General features: G+C 32.7%; 1 protein-coding gene across 1 annotated transcript; it reads right to left on the bottom strand.

Moving 5' to 3' along the window:
* Positions 1-19: 19 nt before the first annotated feature.
* On the bottom strand, positions 20-20,682 carry LOC125068085 (kinesin-like protein KIF12). Its single transcript, XM_047677087.1, has 13 exons — positions 20,352-20,682; positions 17,131-17,272; positions 8,476-8,568; positions 7,792-7,945; positions 7,497-7,628; positions 4,800-4,940; positions 4,384-4,525; positions 4,025-4,261; positions 3,485-3,600; positions 2,905-3,009; positions 2,454-2,571; positions 1,812-2,031; positions 20-197 (listed from the first exon to the last, which is right to left on the bottom strand). The coding sequence occupies exons 1-13, from the start codon at positions 20,512-20,514 to the stop codon at positions 74-76; spliced, it is 1,887 nt and encodes a 628-aa protein (XP_047533043.1). The 5' UTR covers positions 20,515-20,682; the 3' UTR covers positions 20-73.
* Positions 20,683-20,964: the final 282 nt, after the last annotated feature.

The following is a 20,964-nucleotide window of genomic DNA, read 5'->3' as shown; positions in this document are numbered from 1 at the left end:
TCTATTAATTATAAGTACTTCAAAAATACTAGTGTTTCATTTTCTACATAATTTATATATAGGTATTTTTGTATTAACTGCTCTCGCTGATAACACTGTTGGATGAGCTGACTGTGTTGGTCCAAATGTTTGCTTCATTGGTACCAACATCTGAATATGCTGGCCTCGCTGGTATTATCGGAGATCGAGTACAAACACTGAAAATGTTAATGAATTATAAGTAAATTATTTTCATATAATTATTAATTATGTTTGAATAAAAAAGTTAAATAATGAACTTCTACTTAATCAACATCTCAGTGATTGATAAAAGTGAATTTATGAATTCTATACATTATTTGATAAATAAAGTTTTCTTGTGTGATCAAAGACATGCATAGATACTCATGCATCAGTCTTGGAGATTCTCCCACTGACCTGTATCAGCTTTGTCCAAACATCGTCCTACAAGAAATAACAGTAGCATAATGAAATTTTGGAAGGATTAATTGAATACTAATTTCATGAATTTGTTATTTTGTTTTAAAAAAAATAGTGTTTTGTGCAGTTTCTCACTGGTTAAATTTTAGTACTTCATTGTTAGTGTGTATCTGTTTAGTGTTCAATGCCCAAAGACTCTGTAGTTATAATCAGAATATAGTGTGTAAGTACTTTACTTGTTAAGCTACAAATTACACTAAATACTGATAAGAGATAATAATACAGTATCAGAATGAGTCATTGATATTTCACTAATGTTTGATATTTATTCAAATTTTAATGGGTAATTGGCCGCCAATTTTAACTGTTGTTTGTAAATGTTGATCCTAACCTAATGTATAAAACTATATTGGTAGTTAGGTACATATGACGCGCGTAAATAAAAAAATCCTTAAAAGCTTGCCGGTTGCAATCATAGTCTAGTATGTTCTATGGTCGGCATAAAAAAATAACGAACTTTTAGAATTTTGTCCATTTATAATTTATTGTCATGAAAATATATAGCTAACCGAACAAGGATACTGGACAAATAGTAAATCTAGTACATATATTATTAATGTAATTTATTTATGGATTAAATAGTTATTATGTTCAGGCAATCCACACTTGCACTCCCCCTGACTGTGTTTCTTGAAAAATTTGAAATATATTCAGAAATAATGTTGAACCTAATATTACCGTTAATTTACATGAGAAAATTTGACGTTTGTTACTCAAGCTCGTGTGACTAGATAGATTATATTATTAATAGATGCAGTGGCGTAGCTAGGTGGGCAAGGGCCCCGGTGCATAGAAAATCATCGGGCCCTCACCCCCCCTTTCCACTCCATCTTCAACTTTATATTGCCCTTCAAAATTATAACTAGGAATAGGATACAGGATACAGCGAGTTGAACTTATTATTAGTAGGCTAAATCCATACATCATCTCTATTCAAAGCTTAGGTTAGAGGGCCCCCTGAGCTCCGGGGCCCTGGTGCACTGCACCATCTGGCCCTACGATAGCTACGCTACGAATAGATGTCATATCGTGGATAGAGATGGAAGGACAAAGGGTACTGTTAACATAATTAGAACATTATATTTTTATTGGAGTATAGCAATCTGAAATGGGCGAGGTTTAAGTATAATCAGTTAAATAATCATTTAAGCGCAGTAGCAATTATTAATTAATTTCCTTTTTTTTAATAAATTTTTATACACGCTTTAATTATTTCGATAATTTATAATACATTTTTACAACCCTTTTTGGGAGCTGGAATTTCATTCTGGACTTGTACGTCGAGTGAATCGGTTTAATGAGAACATTTGTTTTAAACTTATCATACTTACGAATTGACATCTTCCAATTTCTTCAGAAGCCTCTCATTCTCTCTGCTGAGGAGTTCTTGATCCCTCAATAGCTGGTCTCTCGTGACGAATAGGTCAGTATTTTCCTGCCTCAGCGCTGAATTCTCTGCCATGTGCAATTGGACCAGTTCGACCAACTCTGCTTGGGGTAGTTGGTACAGTTTGTTTGTTTCTATCGATGGTGTGCCGCGGTTTCTTTGACCTGTTTAAATTAGATTTGTAATATATTCTTAAGTCTGAACTTCTTAGGAGTTCTTAAGTGACTTAAGAAAATAATTAGTGTAACAAACGCTATTTTAGAGAAGGATCTTTGGCGGAAGTTTCTGTAGTATGTAATATATAATCAGTGTATACTGATTCGCTGTAGCAAATAAGCAGTTAAATAACACTCAAAAACTCAATAGCAATAATTAGTACCATCAATTCAAACGGATAAATTAGATCGTTTAAACATGTTCAAGGCCGTTTGACTTGTCAATATGGTATCCTGATGAGAATATAGATCATCAGAAACGTTCAGACTGCCACACCTGTGGTGGGACTTTGTGCAAGTCCTTCTATGTAGGTATCACCCATTATAATGGCGGTGTATTGATGGTATATCTATTGGTTTATATTTCTTACTTAACGAGTCCACGTTGTAATCAGAGTGCACGTGGATCGCAGCTCTGAGGTGATGGTTTTCAGCTTGCAGAGCTTCAACTTCCCTCTTGAGGCTCAGGATCAGTGCATCTCTCGCGTCCTAGTTGTGATTTATTATGACGACATACATACATAAAGACATACTTTACAAAGTGACATAATTTTGACTACATTAGTACTTTGGGAAAGAGTTTAAAAAATATGGGCGTTATGAGAGGACCTTCAGACGCAATTTATGGTTATGAAGAATTTATATTTAAGATATACTTGGTGGTAGGGCTTTGCTTTGATGGGAAATCATCAGATAGATCATTTGCCTGCCTACATATGTCAAAAAAATGTCGGTACTATCAAACATTGTCATGATGATAGGCATCAAAATGAAAATGTTTGATAGTACCGACACAAACTGGAGTCTATCTGTAAGTCTCACCATTTTGACGATGGGCTTGGACTTGATCTTCTTGGCGCGCGCGGCGTAGCGCAGCGTGTTGATGCTCTCGCTCAGGTTGGACTTCGTCGGCGCGATGCACGCGATCTGTTAACCAGGACAACTTCCAACACATGCCAGGGTGAACGAGTTCTCTACTAACGACCATATTTATACGGTTAAGCAGTTTATGAGGGGTTCTAATTCAAACAAATGTGGATAAATCATCCATCCGTCAATTACGAGAAGGCATTTAACAATGTCAAGTCGTATTCACTCGCGGAACTACGTACACAGGTGACCATGGTAAAGCACACCTTGACATCACATATATTTTGACTGCGAGAGGATTATAATCATTTCAACTGAACCTTTTACAGCTGTCCTTAAGGATGCCATAAAATCGCTGGCATGGACCTTTTCCACCATTAACATCTACGGTGTCAATGCGGCTTTTTCTCAAATTTACAGAAGATTTAGTCCTGTTAACCGACAACCTGGTCCGTCAAGGAGGTATCGAACGTCTTTGGGATCGTATTCAGTCACGACGCAACGAAAGACTAGATGTAGTTGTAATTCTCACCATCAACGTAACCCCATTCCCAGCTAAACTATCCGCCAATAGTTTTGTGAGTTTGCTGTCCCGATACGGTATGTGACCCTTTTTCCTACCGTCGCTTAACTGCGCTATGCAGTACCCTGAAAGAAATTATTTACAAATTTGAACAAACTCCATAGTGAGCATTTACTGTGTGTCTGTGTTATGGCGAGGTCCGTCGTTCACTAGACATCGCGGCCAACTGACCGGTGTGTGGGACCACTGGTCAGTTGGCCGCGATTAGAGACACATTATAAGATTTAATTATTATTTATTTTGTTATTTTAGTAAGCAATTAGAACTGGTTCCTAAAACACTATAATAAATATATATATATTTGCTACGATGTTTTCACCTTAAACTGATCAAAGGTCTATTTGGATCCTTTGCTTTTAGGTAAGATTTATTTGCGTGGAATTAAGCTCGTAAGTTCTTCATTTCAGTTAGAAGAAGAATATAACAATTTTTATTATATTGTTACACCAAAAGACCTACATCACAGTGTCGCAGCTCACACGCACTCACCCAAGACCATGAGACTCCTGTTGATGTTGTTGGCCTCCTCCAGCGTCTTGCCGGTGCTGTTGGTGCGCTTGGTGACCTCGCTGCCGGCCAGGTCCACGAAGTTGATCTTCCCGTGCGTGGCGCACGCGACGCCGCGGTGCTCGCGCACGAGGCCGCGCACGCGCACGCTGAGCACGGTGTGCGAGCGCGACGACTGCGCGTTCATCGCGTGCGCGCCCACCGCGCGGTTGCGCATGCCTGCCGCGGTGTATGTACTCGTCTTATTACCAATTTCATTGCAATCGATTAAGCTACTTCGAGTGTTTTATGAAACTCATTCGACTGACGATATTTTAAGCCCTGCGTCGTAGACAACTCACCTTCCTCTAGAACAGCGAACAAGTCGTCTAATTGCTCACAATCGACCATGAAGAGATTCTCAACGTAGAAACTGCGGCTCTCCTTAGACCATCTCACTTGTAGCGGTTTCCTTGAATTGCCCGGATTTAATAAATCTATCACCTGAAATGGCCGAAATATTCGCTTTAGACTTTGTTTCGTAAGATGTTTTACATATAACAATGCTTTCTTATGTTCTATAAGATATAGATGGGTTATAAAGATTTTTGAAGTGATAACTTTTTATGGGAGGGCGCAGGCTCAATTCAATTTCAAATCTTCTAAGAGAGCATACTTTAATAAAATATAATTCACTTATTTTATTGTATAAAATGATTTATATATTTAAATAATGGCAAGTAAAAGCAGATACATGTTACCTTTTATAGAAACAAACCTTTTCGTTGTAAATTTCCAAAAAAGACGCTTTAAGAATATAGTGACAGTCGGGTCTGTCCTGGAGAAGTTGGAACAGATACACGAAGGAACGCACGACGAGCCCGTGTTCCTCTGAGTAAGGACTCGCTCCACTCTCTACCTGTATCGTTATAATAGAGTATTTTAGATCAGTTTATACTATATCTTTTTTATATAAATTAATTTAATTGCGTCCTATACAGGCACATGATTAGTTTAATTAAGGACATCATTTTTTAATTTCCGATAAATTTTATTAAATATATTTTTAAATAAACAAATGCTTCAAAAATACAAAAACTCCAAGCACAGTACAACTATGATCGGAAGGCCACTAATATTAATAATAATTAAACTGGAGGTTTTCATGCCGTCATTAAAAGTGTCCAGTAGAATTAAAATTGAACTAGATTCAATATGAAGTACTCGTACAAATAGAAGGACCTTTATGAAATTCACCCGATTGGTGATATTTCGTTAATAATAATAGTATAAGTAAATCTCCGTAGTATGTACCTTTCTCTAAAACAGCGAATAAATCGTCAACAAGCTATAAGCCTATTCGAATATATATCGAAGTATAGTATAGTATATCGAAGTAGGAATAAAGATAAACAAACCTTAGATTTACGTATTTCATGCGATTTGCTGATAGCTCGGCTATATTGTGGACTACTAAGAGTTTACGATTAATATATCTTTATTTATAATATAACACTATTACACTTAACTACTTATATCCACTTTAATTTTAATTTTGCCATTTTTCGCAAATCCATAGTGAATATCATAGATTAATCAAGCTCTCGACCAGTGATAACGCGACAATTGCTGTCAAATGTTGTATTTTGAGGTTTTTCTTGATATGGTTGGAATAGAGTAGACATACATTCCCATTCGACGTAGTAAGTATCTAAAGATGTGATAAGGGCATTGAAATTCAATAATTTAACCAATAATTAAATAAATACTGGTATAAATAGTGTGCAATGTGACAAGGGATGGTTTAATTACTTATTAGTAGGTACAAATACTTATTTAACAAAACATGTATTGATTATAAATAGTTCTATCAAAGTAAACGTAGAAAAACTTTATCGAGAGTGTGTATGCTGATTACTTATTTATAGGAAATATGAAATTGTTACTTAAGGGATAAATTTACGCTAGGGTATACTGTAATGGCCTATTAGGCCGGTATCGAAGCTAAAAAGTTCAATTGATTTTAATTCGTGATATTTTCTGTTTAGTAAAATAAAGATATTGATCGAACGCTTTGGAAACCGGTAAAGGTTCAAAATGTTTAATATAATGATAATAAGCGTGATATGGACATGACGTTATAGTGGTTTTATCACGCGATGTTGTATGTTCATAGTTTTAATAAACCTCTATTCATATTTGTTGTGTATAAATAATATTAGAAAAAAAAGCAAAATTGTCTATGTCTAAATCTCATTGTTGTTAATAACTTATGCAATGTAATTCCACTGAAAGGATATTTTGACAAACTTAAGATAAGTTATACGTTAAATCTACGTTAATATATTACAATATACGTAACTAAAGGAACATGATATCGTAGTTCTCAAGTTTGGTGGCGAATTTACTATGGGGTGGCAAATTGCACGTATTTTATAAAAAAAATATAAAAAGGTGTATCTTTAATTAATCTAATCCTTATCTTATATAAAATTATGTTGGTAATCATTCTATCAGGATTTTATTATGAAATGGACTTTGAAAACTTAAAATATCCTTCACTTTAAAAAAAAGACGGATTTTATTCATAGTTTAGTTTTTGTACAATATTCATTTATTTTTATCAGCATCATCAGGTCCAACAGAGTGAGACATCATCAGGTCCAACAGAGACAGCAAGTGGTGCAAAAAAACCTCGCCGATGAAGGTCTCTTAAACATATTCCACCTGAACAGTCTACCCTGATTCTTGTTGGTCTTAAAACAGAACTGGTTATAAATTATAGACGGTAGACATCTTTAATGTTAAAAATTAATTAACTGATATATATATGACATATTTATGTTTAGTAGCAAAAATAATAGATCGGTACAGATTGAAGAAATGTATGTTTTTTTTTTTCTATTATTATACGCGAGTATTGTTATGAACTTATCCTAAGTGTAAATAAAACACTTTATAACTAAACACCAGCAGTCATACGTAATGAACGGACAAACACAATACACATATTGTGTTTGTCTGTTCATCTATATATATATATATATATAAAAAAGATACCAATCTGACGGACAATAAAGCTGTTTACATAATTGAAATAGTATTTATAAATATAGGAATTACGTGCACGCATTTTCGATGTGTTTATGCGATTGATATAATTCCGATGGATCTATTTTCTCCTAAAATTTTAAAAGAGCTTATGTCACCTCGCTGCTCTGACACTAATGAGTGTATACACTCGTGGCAGACTTTTATCCGACTCATGCCTTTTCAACCCGTAACCTTTGGTAACAATTCAAGTTTTTTTTTCATTATGAAATTATTATAATAGTACCGTAGTAGTATTATTATCGACATTCATAAATAATGGAGGCTACATTACGGAAATTAACAGTACGATTGATTAAATTTCTTTACAATGTGAAACTTTGATTATTGGTTTTTATAAATATAAAAAAATTAAATAACTCACGAGTCCCGGTGGTCCTGTGAGAGTGTGAGTCTTCCCGCTGCCCGTTTGTCCGTAACAGAAGGCAGTACACGAGAACCCTTCGACCGCCATCTCTAGTAGACGCTTTATACCAGAATATTCCAGAACATCTTCCTTTGAACATTAAAAAAAAGCTATAACGTTATTAAAAAACTTAAATCAATACTCCTTAGTATTGATTAGGCTGTTCTAGTTGCTGTGTCAGTCTTTTAATTAGCTGGAATTTTTAAAATAACCGACGTGATCTTATTAAATCAAAGTATCGTCTATAGCTTACTTGTGTTGCAGCCGGTTCAAATACAACGTTGTATGAGAAAAGCTTAGGCTTCTGTCCTGGAGTTGTTCCGTGACAGATGATCTGCCCTTTACCCGGGAACTCTAACATGTGCCGCTCACGAAGCGAACGTTCCTTGTCATTAACCGGTCGAACTCTACGAATGTTATAATTGGATTCAACTTTGACACAATATTACACACTTCGACACATATAAGAAGAAGAAGAAGAAGAAGGCCTCGGTGGTCTAGTGGCAAGCATATAAGGCTGTAGATCCTTAGGATGAAACCTCGGACCTGGCCAGTAAAAAGTTATCAATTTTTACCGTCGAGAAATTCTCGGTCGTTTGTCGGAGTCTAGAAGATAGAAATTTCAACCTAAAGCCGTTGCTTCTGCTCTTGACTTTTCTGGTCTAGTTGGAATTTCTGTCCCATCGTATCATGAGAATGAGAACTCTTGTATACCTTTGACAAGAAAGTGCACTTGTGATTGTGCAAACTCTTGACTATATTATGTTCCGTGCAGTTGGCTTTTCTCCCTCGCAACCATAGCTGGAATCACTTCATCATCACAATTCTAGTTAATCCCAAGTATGGCATTGCATTTAGAAACTGCGGTACTTACTACAGCAGGATCTCTTTGTTATTACGAAAGTTTAAAGTCTTCCGGACCACTTTACTACTTTACCTGACAACAACATTTATATTATCTTCATCACTGTTTAGATTGGCCGTGGACCCTTGTGTACTCCTGTCAACGCTACCGGCTCTACTGCTGCCGCTGCAAATTTAATAAATCATTTATAATACTGTTAATATATATGATCAGAGTGTTGGGCCACAAAAGGGATGAATGAAAGACAACTGCATGTAGCGGAGATGAGAATGCTGAGAGGAATGTTAAACGATAACCGAGAAGTTATGTGGAAGCCGGCTATCATGGTATGGGAGTGTTATGTGGAGGAATGAGGAGGATGTTGTGAGAAAGGTCTTGAGTATTTATGTGGATGGATATAGAGGAAGGGGATGACCGAAGAAACGATGGATGGATTGTGTGAAAGACGATATGGCTGGAAATAATGTTACATGTGAGATGATGTCTGACAGAAAGGTATGGAAGAAGAAGACATGCTGCGCCTACCCCAAATAAAATTGGGATAAGGGCAGGAGAATGATGATGACTGTTCATTATTGTTATTTTATATCTATTGAAATATCAAGCTTTTTCAGTTTTTTTTATGATAAGTATAGTACATTGAAATTGTATATTACGAAAAACAACAGTAAGGTTAGTAAAAATACTAGTTGATAATCGAAACCTTTGGGGTATTAGCGGTTGTATGTGTATACTTTTGGAGAATAATTTGATCTTATCATAATCGTAACTGAATAAAATTGCTTTAAAAAAAAAAGATTTACTTGTTTCAATATCAATAAATTCTTTTAAATATTATCGTTGTTTGTGTTTTGATCACAAATACTTTTACCTACACTAGAAATAAATTATACCTACACTAGAAATTATCAACTGGCTCAAACACATAATTCTAATATTGATTTGACTTCTGAACATGATATCTTAGTATTTTAAAATCGAATTTAAACAACAAACAAACTTTGAACGTTATTTCATATTTTATGCAAAGCAATCGATGGCACGAGTCTATGCCAAGTGCATTCGCATAGAATATGTCGGCCACATAAGACATTAATGTTTCATTACATTCATATCAGCGTTATAGAATAACATAATTCGTTCAATTATTATGCTTACTTATTTGTTATTCGCCGTGGAAAAGTTACAAGTTTGAATATTTTCAAAATTACCTTAATCGGATTAAATTGCTATGCTATCTGGTAAAAAAACAATACAGGTACATTTAAAATAACGAAAATTGAAATTTTCGGAATGTCAAATAACAACACGTTGCGGAAACAGACAGAGAAAATAACCCATTAGGTATAAAAGTTTATTTCAAAACATATACATATATGCTGTTGTAGTTTATTAATATCGATTCATTTCCTTCATTTATTTAGGAATATTCAACATATTTCGGGAACACTGTAAGACGGTGACTTGATTTTATCGCGTCCAGAACTCCAGACCATGATTATGCAAATTGTATTCTTTCTAAAGCATGGTGATAAATAAGGTAAATAATTCTGGCTTAGATAAAAGCTATACAAATTGGATGGAAAAAAGTATCTCTTTCCGGTATGGAGCTGCAAACTGCTTTCTTGGCAGTATGCCTCAAGGTGAAAACAACAAATAACATTTTTGCAGAAGGAGCATTTTTGTTGATTCTTCTTTTATTTTTTAACAATTGAACGCTATTTAATTTTGTTTTTGTGTCGCTCACTATGGTTTTTATTCAAAAATTTCTGATTTGCACCTAAATCTATATAATATAAAAGTATATATACTTAGTATTTTAAGGAGCCTACTACAACATCTCATACCATGACCGTGCTAGAAACGTGTCAACCAAAAAATACTATTTGTATTGTGAAGTACGAGGTTTGGTGCGTCAGTTCCGTCTAGTGGGCATTATGCCCACGATTCATCGATCTATGATTTGTTGGTAACTTTGTCTGTCTGTAATTAGGTACCGTACAAGTGAAGAATTGATCCTACTTCATCATTGACTAGTTAACTTAAAATGTCCAGCATTCTAGCTCGACTGTTTTTTGAAAGCATTCAGTTGTCATTGGTAATTATCTTCTTGACAATCTTCCAAAAGCCACTGTAAAAAGTTTCTTAACAAAAATATTCACTCGATCTTTCAACTCAAATGTACCTGATAGACGGTGTAGTAGGTAGACTCCTTTACGTATAATTACCAGTACTACGACAAGTAATTAAAAAAAAAAAAAACTGATGGTGTTATTATAATAATGAAGCAGTTAAATGTCTAGTCAGGTCTACATTGACTTGCAGGCTTTTATTATAAATTTTCATTATACGTCATATACACACATAGTAATAAGTGACAGACACCTTGTATAATAGTTGTTTTTGAACGTCAATGTCAAAAAGGAAAGGTAACTTTTGAATAAAACTATTATTATTAAGTAATTTACAAGTATCGAGGTGTCTATTGTTGATTTTTAATAAAGGATGTGTCAAAATTATTGTTACTATGTGTTTTAAAGATTAAACATAAATATCATTAATATGTTATTTTTAATCTCTATTATCTAAAAGGCGTTGACGAAAAATCATGTCAAAGAAGAGGAAAGTTTGTTTAAAGAATTTGCTCATAGGGTTCCTTCGTATTTTAATACCGGCCTCAAATCTAAAACCTAAATATTTGTAATTTAAGTTAGTATTCAATAAATGTAAAGCTAAGTGCTTTGTTAGATTCTATAAAGAAATTGATTGTATATAGTAACTACGTAAGTAAAAACTGCTGAATTTCTTTCCGGTTTTGCTCGGTTAGAATCGTCACTTCGAACCGACAAGGGGTGACTTTAATTCAAATGAATCTGAAAAATATAGTAAATAATTTTTGTTTTAACAGCCGCTTAAAATATACCTGCAATAACTCATACATGATAAATTCATCGTTCTGACTGCTTAAGTTAGTCTTAGTTTAATCATACAATTAGATTAATCTTAAATAATATCGCAAAACAGTAATGGCTACAATATCCATTTTTACTAATTACATATATTGTTTAAGTACATATCTACGGCAATAACTTTCGAATTACATTAGTTTCAGTCCTAAATATATAAAGGGAATATTTGTTGCCCGCGCTTTCGCTCGCAAGTTTGGGGTTGGCAGTCGGGTGTTATGTAAAAAAAAAATGCCTAATCATTGGAGTTCAAGTCTGTTTCATAAAAAAGAAAAATATTAAATTAAGTTAACTAATATGGCCGTAAGAGCGTAACAAACAGAAATCTAGAATTACTTTGGCATTAATAATTTTAGTTTAGATCTAATTTATTCTTTAAATTTTCGACAAGGAATCCTTTTTCAGATTTTAATGTTAACACATATATGTATATCTGAAGGGCTCGTTAAATATTTAAATGACTTCCTCGGACTGACAGCTTAACACATCGCTCTTCCATTAAAAATGGCGGCTAATGTCAAGGTTCCAGACTAAATGCAATGTTGTATCGAATAAAGTCCACTTAAAATATCGCCATGAAGTTTACAAAACTATAATTTGAATTAAAAAATATTATTTTATTTTTAGTTTAGTAAAACTTGTATATTTTTTAACAAAATTTTACTGTACACTGAATTATATTAAAAACTTTTTACCTATTTTTAGAGTTGAGAGACTTACAAAACACGTCAGAAATCTGAATATAACAGTTAAAAGATATGCCATAACATGTTACCAGAAAACTTGACCTATTGACTTTTCCAACTGAAAACGGAATAAAGATAAACAAAATTTAGATTTATATATACCATGTGATTTGTTAAAATCTCTGCTATATTATGCACTAAAACTGTCCTTGATGACTATATCTTTATTTATAACACTTATCCGGTTTAATTATTCAAAGTTCCGATAACAACTTCGCCGACATTCAAAACGGATGTTTTCACGAATCCATAATGAATACCATAGGTTGTTCAAGATCTTGACCAACGATATCACGTCAATTCAAAGTCAAATTTGTTTATTTGTCAGTACACCTCCTGTGATTGGAGTAGGCCTATGGCCGCTATCATCAATACAAATCACCTTAAACCATTCATTGTCTGCTTGGCTCAATAATACGGTTACACGTAGTAGTCTGAATAGCTAGCCTTCCTTTAATGTCTATTACACAATAACGTACCAGCTAAGTTTTTGTATTGCTTTATTAGAATATAGACCAAGGTTTTATAGGTCTCAAATCTTTGTGGAAAATAATTTATATCAGGTGTTAAAATGTGTGCGAAGATTCACATAGATATGGTGTTAATTGTTTTCAAACAATATTAAGCGCACCTACAGAATTAAATAAAGTTAAAGTGAGTGTCTGTGAATTTAAAATAATACAATGTAAATATATTTAAAGATAATTTATGGCTATTTGTAAGTTACTAAACCGAAACAATCATTGTTTTCATTGATTGATTTGTCTGTTTGTCTATTTGTTTGTCTTAGATAATATGGAGAGTATTCCAGGGTACCGTTAAGTCTCCATTTCACCTTTTAAAAGTTATAAACTATAATCACATTTTTTTTCATTTTCACATGTTAATAATTCCATCATTCACTGATGCACCGTCCTTGGGAGCTAAGATCTTATGTCCGTCGTTCATGTACTTACACTGGCTCACTCATCCTTGTAAAACACAAGAAAACTAAGTATTGTAGTTCATGTAAATAAAAATAAGGTAAATAGATAATCTGTTAAATTTAGTTGGCTTTAAGCACACTCTTAAAGCATACTTGAAAAAGCCTCTCTACTACATAATCTTTATATATATAAAAGCGAAATACCACTCAATGATCAATCACGAAACCTCGGAAACTATAGCACCTAAAAACCTGAAATTTGGCAGGTAGGTTCCTTATAGGGTTACATTCGCTAAGATTTTACGAAATTTCACCTCTAATGGGGGTATTGGCACGGGTTCCATTCAATTCCATTTCCATAACCATAGGTTCAGCCAGGTACGTTAAAAAACCTAATCATAATACTAGTAGCAAGTATATGAGTATCAAATAGATTTTTTAGCAAGTATAGCTTTTTATATTATACTTTCTGGAATGGTATACGCCATGATAATTACGCTAGGATAGTTAGTTACTCTCGACCATTTAGAAATATAAGAAAAAAAAAGCAGATTTTATTATTTTGAGAACATGAGTAACCGAGTTGAAGGCTTTTAAGTAACCGCAATGCGTGTTGAAGTCTGCAATATGATTCATAAAATTCTTTGAATCATCCAATTTTCGGAGTCACCTATTCGAAGTGGGTGAAATTACAACTAGGTATAATAGCAGTATTAGACAGATTGACTTAATTCTCTTAGCACTATGTATATTATATTACGATTATTTTAAATGTGGACGTATATAAAAAGTTTACAATTTTGAAACAAATTATTGTTGCACCTATATTGTTGTAGTTAAGGTTATACTTGGCTGGTTAGAAAAGAATAAAGTTAGTTGTCAATGACGCGATGTCTTTAATTTACAAAATATATGTAAACTCAAACTCCTTTATTCAATATAGAAGCATTACACTTACTTATTGATAGTCAAATTAAATACTACCACTGGTTCGGAAAAGGAAACACCCTGTCCTGAGAAGAGTCGGCGAAAGAAACTCAGCGGGTATTTTTTTTGTAAAACCAATGATAATAACTATTAATGACTATTTTATGCTTTTAATTTGATATTTCTGTAGAATAAAAACTTAAGTAATCATTCTTCAATTTTAATTTTGCCTGAAGACGACTACTTAATATTTAGTTAAAACCTTTCTTTTTAAATATGACTCTTTTTTGTTTTAATTATAGCATTCTTTTTAAACCTGTCATATTACAATTTATTTTTAATTATATCCATGTGGATATAGGTTACTAATTCTTAGAAACTAAAAGTTATTTAAAGTTTAATTATCGATCGTCTAAAATCTATGGTCCGTAAATACATTCTTACTAAATCTCACCAGTAAAACTTTCTGATAATTGCAACAGCTTAAATGCAACAGATAAATGGTAATTAAAGGGTAAGTTACGTGTAACATACGTCAATAATAATGAAATCGTTAAATGTAATTTTCCTAAACATTTTCTCGGATTTTCCGGATTTGTTTATTGGGTATACTGAGATTTAAATTTTTTTTTTCGATCAAACGTTCTCTATGACTTAGTTATAATAAGTCACAAATATATGGTCGTAGTCTGTTAGAGCATTGCCATGTTCGTTTAATTATCTTGTTTATTTTATTGTTCTAAGTTATTATGAAGGTGTTGACTGCCCGATTGGTCAAGAGGCTAGTTTAGCCGCAGATATTCCGTCCTAAAAGGACATCAGCATTCGGATTTTTAAACTAAACAATGTACCCCTTATACTCATTGTAATTTTAAATGACAGCATAAATATTTTTTTCTGGTTGTATCGCGTAATAGTTAGTCACATTTTTTTATCGCCTCGAAATTAATCCAAAGCATACTTTTTAAATATAATCTAAGGAGTATTTTGTGATATATTTTAGAACCTTAACGTTAAGTCCTGCATTAGCTTATTAGGCATTTTATTTGGTTCGCGTGTCGACTCTCGAAGTGCCGGCTAACTGCGAGGGTGAACTGATTGCTTCCATTAAATATTTACTTAGGACACTCACTTGACTTCCGTTTCGTACACCAATTTAAATGAATTATTTCAGCTTACTCGAGTACGATGGCGAAGTTTTATGTTTTAAAAAGTATTTTAGACTTATTTTAATTTTATAACTTTACAAATAAGTGCCAGGACTTAAATATGTTACAGCCAAGAGGTTTTACTCGTAAAACTTTTGACACTTTAATCGATGTTACTACATATATAAATAATGTATGTAGGTACAGATATATTCTGTATTTGTCGAGTTTACTTCTTTAAGGCAGTACTTGAAAACTGATTTTGTAAGAGAGTAGTTTCTATAGGAAAATAGTACGTACTGTCTGGAACACACATATACATACATTATTTTGAATATTTTTTTTTAGTGTTATAATTATATTTATTCACTCTATAAGGCACCCGCCCCTTCTACGTTACGCTTCAGGAATTATATGCCATTATAAATATTGACTATTCAATAAAGCTTTATTGTCAAGTTAGCTTGAATAAAATACATTGGATTTGATCTGATAATGTAGCATAGTAACTAACGTAGTTTCTTTGGCATATATTTTTATTATAGCCACTCAAATCGTCGATATTCCTAATAATTTCAACTTAAACTCAATTTAAAGGCTTGACTTAACTTCAAGCGAATTATCGTAAATTTACCACGTATAATGTGTGCTGTGTTTTACGTTTACGTTTAACAAATTGTAAAACAAATATTGCATATGGCCTAGCAGATTATACGGCTAGCGTTGATCGATTCGTTTTTAAATTATTGCCTGTAATACTGTTCTTCAATAGCTGTACTAACAGGAAACTTAATATCGAATTACGTAATAACTAACTACGAAATGTATTTTATTACACCAATAATTAGTTTAATAATATCTAATCAAACTCGCTAATAAAAATAAAACTTATTTTCATTTTAATTTAGTAGTTTTTTTAACTGACGTATTAATGTACTAGCTGTGCCCGCGACTTCGTGCGCGTTTTAAAATAACAAATAAGTTATTGTTTCAGCCTAAGTTACTCCTTATTATATCAGCTTTCTGCCAGTCCCGTCAAAATCGGTCCTGCCGTTTCAGAGAGAAAGACAAACATTTTAAAAATATGTTATTTTGGTATATGTACCGTGTATATATATGCATGCATATGCATTTAGTAAAAAGCGGTTATTTTTTAATATTACAAACAGACACTCCAATTTTATTATATGTATGTATAGATTATTATTAATTGGAACAATAATTTCTATAAAGGATTTATGATAATTTTGAATGTTCATAAGGGTGCATAATGCTGCATTCTATACCACCGATTTATGTACAAAATTATTATATATGTTAATGTTAACATTTTATATATATGTATTAGAATTACAGACGATAACACACATCATAAACTATATAACATAACGAAGACCCTATTCATATATGATCAGAAATCTCTTAAATACATTTGAATCGAATGGAGGACCCCCTTTTTTAGGTTGGTTAACAAAGAAATTGAAATTAGGACACAACCTTCGTCCTGTATGTAGATTTATATAATAGAGGCACGTGAATACAAAAGCATTCGACCCTCCGGTATGTAATTTTATCAATTTCAATAAGAAAACGGTCATTTATTTTATGATAGTAATTTATTACCTTTTAGATCTAAGCGTTAATAAAATTCCGGCATTTTTCAATTCTGTAGATAACTGATACTATGGTTCTAAATAAAATGATCATAATTTTATTTTTTTGGTAAAAAAAAAAAATTCCCGCTGAGTTTCTTTCGCCGGTTCTTCTCAGGTGCTAAATTCCGAATCGGTGGTAGAACTGTTAATATTAATGTGATAACATTCACGTTTGCTTTTATGTGCGGTTGTTGATTCCAAAAGTCGTACTTGGCGTTCTTGATATATTCTTGATAATTTTTGACTATCAATAAACACTCCTATATTGAATAAAGATTTTTGACTTTGACTTTTTTTATTTATTAAATACGTTATAATTTTCGGAAACGGACCCGTTACATATTTATGATATATGCTCACCTCCCATTTCTGGACCTGCTTTTCAGACTGTCTTCGTCGCCCCACTTGCCCAGTGATGGCAGCACGAGGGATCGGGCACCCTTCACTGTACTTTCGCCTGGTTGTTCAGTACTCCTTGCTTTGCGAGTTTTTATTTCTTTGCCTGCATAAAAAAACCACGACTAGCTTAAAAGTTAAACTTAAACAAAAAATCTTAGACATTTTAACCAAATCGAACCGTCTATCCGACGGGACATTGGGAAAGGGCACACCTCCACACACTTACATCCCGAATTTCACCCTCATGGATGATAAATTTTCAGAAACGCATTGACTGCACACTGCTGTTTCTTGCTCATAAACCTTTAATCCTTTCAACCGTTTTACTTATTTCTTCCTTTGAAAGTCAAACTTCTATATATATATATATATATATATATATATATATAGAATATAAATTGTCAAATAATTTGACATTTGTCTCTAACTCATTAGCATAAGCCTCAACTTATCATGCTCCTGTGCCATGGCTTTATATGTTTAGGCAGCACGTATTATGTCAGTCAGTCATTTTAAAATTTTATGAAGTAGATAATGAATGGATTTATTAGAACAATGTGACGGAAAACGCGCCAACTAACTCCTTAAGAAAAGGTGTTTTGTCCAGATGCGGTGTATCTAAGGGATGTATCAATTATATCTTCAAATAGTCCATTTTTTATTATATAATAAATATCATTAAAAAAATAAACTAAATATCTTTACTCAAGCTTAAAGTCACTCTTTAATCAAAATATTGTTAATATTAATATGATAACATTCACGTTTGCTTGTATGCGCGGTTGTTGATTCCAAAGTTCGTACTTGGCGTTCTTGATATATTCATACGTTACAGCTTACGGATAGCTAGAGACAGGTGGGCAAACTTTCCCAGGCGAATCAATTCAATTTTAACATGTGTTGTAAAAAATAAATAAACATCGATTGCGAAGTGATGTTTTCGTTTATCGATTTATTTTGTTATGTGTGCAATGTCGACAAAAGCCACGGATGTAGAAAATGGAAGTAACATAGATTAAGTATGTAGATTAGTATCTCTATCCTATCTGACATTATAAATGTGAAAGAAATGTAGTTTGTTACACTTTTAGGTCTTAATTACTCGACCGCATTCGAATTATCTCTACTAATCGATACTATTCTGTACTAAGACTATATTATATATGCGACACTAAGTCTGTCTTTGTGAATTTAATACCAATAAAATTTGGTATAAACCAAGCTTGAACTCCAAGGAAGGGCATAGTGACATTAGATGACATTTTAATTTAATTATTACGATAATGTTATGGTAGTCACCCAGTCATGGTAGTAGAAGCTAACGCATTGGTCTACTGTAATGTTAGATATAAGTTTTTTGAAAATAAATAAATAAAAAATTTCAACGACCCTCACGACCGAACCCTAAAACGCGAGCGAAACTGCGGGCGCCAACTAGCTGTTTATATAAAAAAAACATATTACCCACATTTTATACATTAACTTTTTGTCCTAAAAATAATTTTGGTTCTTATTTAAATCAAATGTTCTTTTGATTATATGTATTTTTCTGTTAGAATCCACAATGCACAGTTAATCTATTTTTTGTCATTATTGCACTCCTGAATGTTATGTCGAAATGTAGGCTTTTTTTCTTTTAATAAATAAAAACCAAACATGATCAATTTTCCGTAGGGTACCTAACACTCGACACCCTATATTAATTTAGCCTGCGATAAAGATATCGCAGGCTAAATTAATAGTTTTTAAAGTTAAGCTTTCAATCAAGTTTGATAGCGAAACTTTTCTAACACAAAAATTAATTAAATATCCCATAGAAAGTGCTGATTTCGTCACCTAGACTAGATATATTTATTTTCTCTAGACAAATCAAACGTATAGTATTTTTACTTAGAGCTTACTGTATTGCGTGAAACGAACATACTAACAGACCATCCAGCAAAAATTAACAAATTAGTAAATAAAATGACTATGTGGTTACTTCACATATGGTGGAAGTTGGAGCAAGAGAAATACCAGCTAAATCCCTCTATAACCTTCTAAAAGACCTTGGCTCATCGATAACTGCAGTTAGTTTAATGTTAGAGCAAATATCCAAAGTTGCGCTAATAGGTTCCTATCAAATTTAACTAGGCCAGAAGACAACACGTGCAGTGAAGGTGATTACCTACTGCATTTTATAAACGCTTGTTTATACGCATTGTTAAGGGACCTCCTTATAAACCTACACCCGTGTCGCTGGTTCTGGGAACTGCTCGTAGTTTCTCCCTCTACCACATTCTGGAGTCAGCACCCGCACCGTGAATCTATGGATTGCTAAATAGTTCTCTGTTTTATCTAAAAGAAAAACCTAAAATAAACTCTGACAATATTATTTTCAAGGAATTATCAATTTTATTATTTTCCACCTAATTAAGCGTTAGGTTCATACTGAAAGTGACGATAACAATGGGCCAAAGGGGTCAGAATCGATCCCGTAACTTTCACGTCGTTAAGCGGCCCGTATTTCGTTGAGCTATTCATATTGCGAACTTATAAAATAATTTAGAAAAAATAAGAATTTTATATTATTATATAATAAGAAGATATAATAGTTTAATAATACATACGTTTTACATTAGTGGTTGTTACTTGGTGATATTATTTTAGGCTTATTTCAATACAGATTTGTTTTATTTACAATATCATTATTAAATAAGACAACAACACAAAAAGTTTTGCTTTGAAATATAACTCAGAAGTGCTTTAACGGAGGAGAATTTAATCCAGCATAGAAATTGGTGAATATTTTTGCTATATAAATGTAAATTTTTTTTTGAACGAGAGTCATATCTTATTTTAATAGTAAAAATAGGTTTGAACTGTTGAATCAATAAGCGCTTATCACACTAATTATTGTAATTTTTAAGCTAAGCTTGATTTGAAAACGTTTTGTTTTCAGTTTTGTTACATAATGCAAAACAAACGTGGTCAGATGAGTATTAGATAAATTACTCAGTAATGTTTAACTTTGAAACGAAACATTAGTGCATTTTATAATTTATATTAAAATTGTTCGCGAGTGCTAGAAATGTCTACAGTCCAATTTTTTTGTAACTTTGTCATTTTTTTTATGAGTCATATCTGTATTTGTATTTTACATATAAATTTAAAAAAACTTAACGCAGTTATTATTTTCTTACCACCTCTAGTCGTAGCTACCAGGGTCTCAGCGCTTCTCGAGAGGATTTTTGATAACGCACTTGGCGGCGCTTTCAGAGGCGTCGCTTGGCGTTGTCGGTACACCATATCAGTCTTCTTTGGACGAAACAAACTCAAGTTCGTCAATGCCATGGCTTCAACCATTGTTTGCTTTGAGCATATATAAGAGATATTTTCATTTTTGTCATTTTTTTAGAATTTTTATTTTTAAATTTATTTTTTACGTAAACACGTAGCTAATCAGTTAATTTAAGTACACCGTTTTATTTTCGATACCATTAAGTGCTTCGTGAATGCGGGTACTATTATTACTCAAATGATGGAGAGTATATGTATTTATTTGTATATGTGAATGTAAATTTTGTATTATTAATTTCACTTGAATAAAAGCAATATATTTATAAATCGATATCTGTTCACTGAACGTCGATTTCACATAAAAATTACTTGATTGTATTATTTTATTACTAAAAACACGAAATAACAAAAAATAAATATTATATTAAATATATATTTTTTTGTAATTCAAAATTCGGTTAGTATAATAAAAAACGGCGGGAAATATTGAAACAAGATGGCGACACGTGTGACAAT

Source organism: Vanessa atalanta, chromosome 13, assembly GCF_905147765.1.
Source record: "Vanessa atalanta chromosome 13, ilVanAtal1.2, whole genome shotgun sequence".
NCBI classification, from domain to species: Eukaryota; Metazoa; Arthropoda; class Insecta; order Lepidoptera; family Nymphalidae; genus Vanessa; species Vanessa atalanta.
This window is presented reverse-complemented; position numbering and strand designations above follow the sequence as displayed.

Excerpts from the sequence above, each read along its gene's own strand:
- LOC125068085 (XM_047677087.1), bottom strand. The coding sequence starts at position 20,514 with ATGGTTGAAGCCATGGCATTGACGAACTTGAGTTTGTTTCGTCCAAAG. Across the intron at positions 7,629-7,791 it reads TTGAACCGGCTGCAACACAA|GAAGATGTTCTGGAATATTC; the intron begins GTAAGCTATAGA and ends TAATGTTCAAAG. Across the intron at positions 4,262-4,383 it reads GTTCGCTGTTCTAGAGGAAG|GCATGCGCAACCGCGCGGTG; the intron begins GTGAGTTGTCTA and ends ACACCGCGGCAG.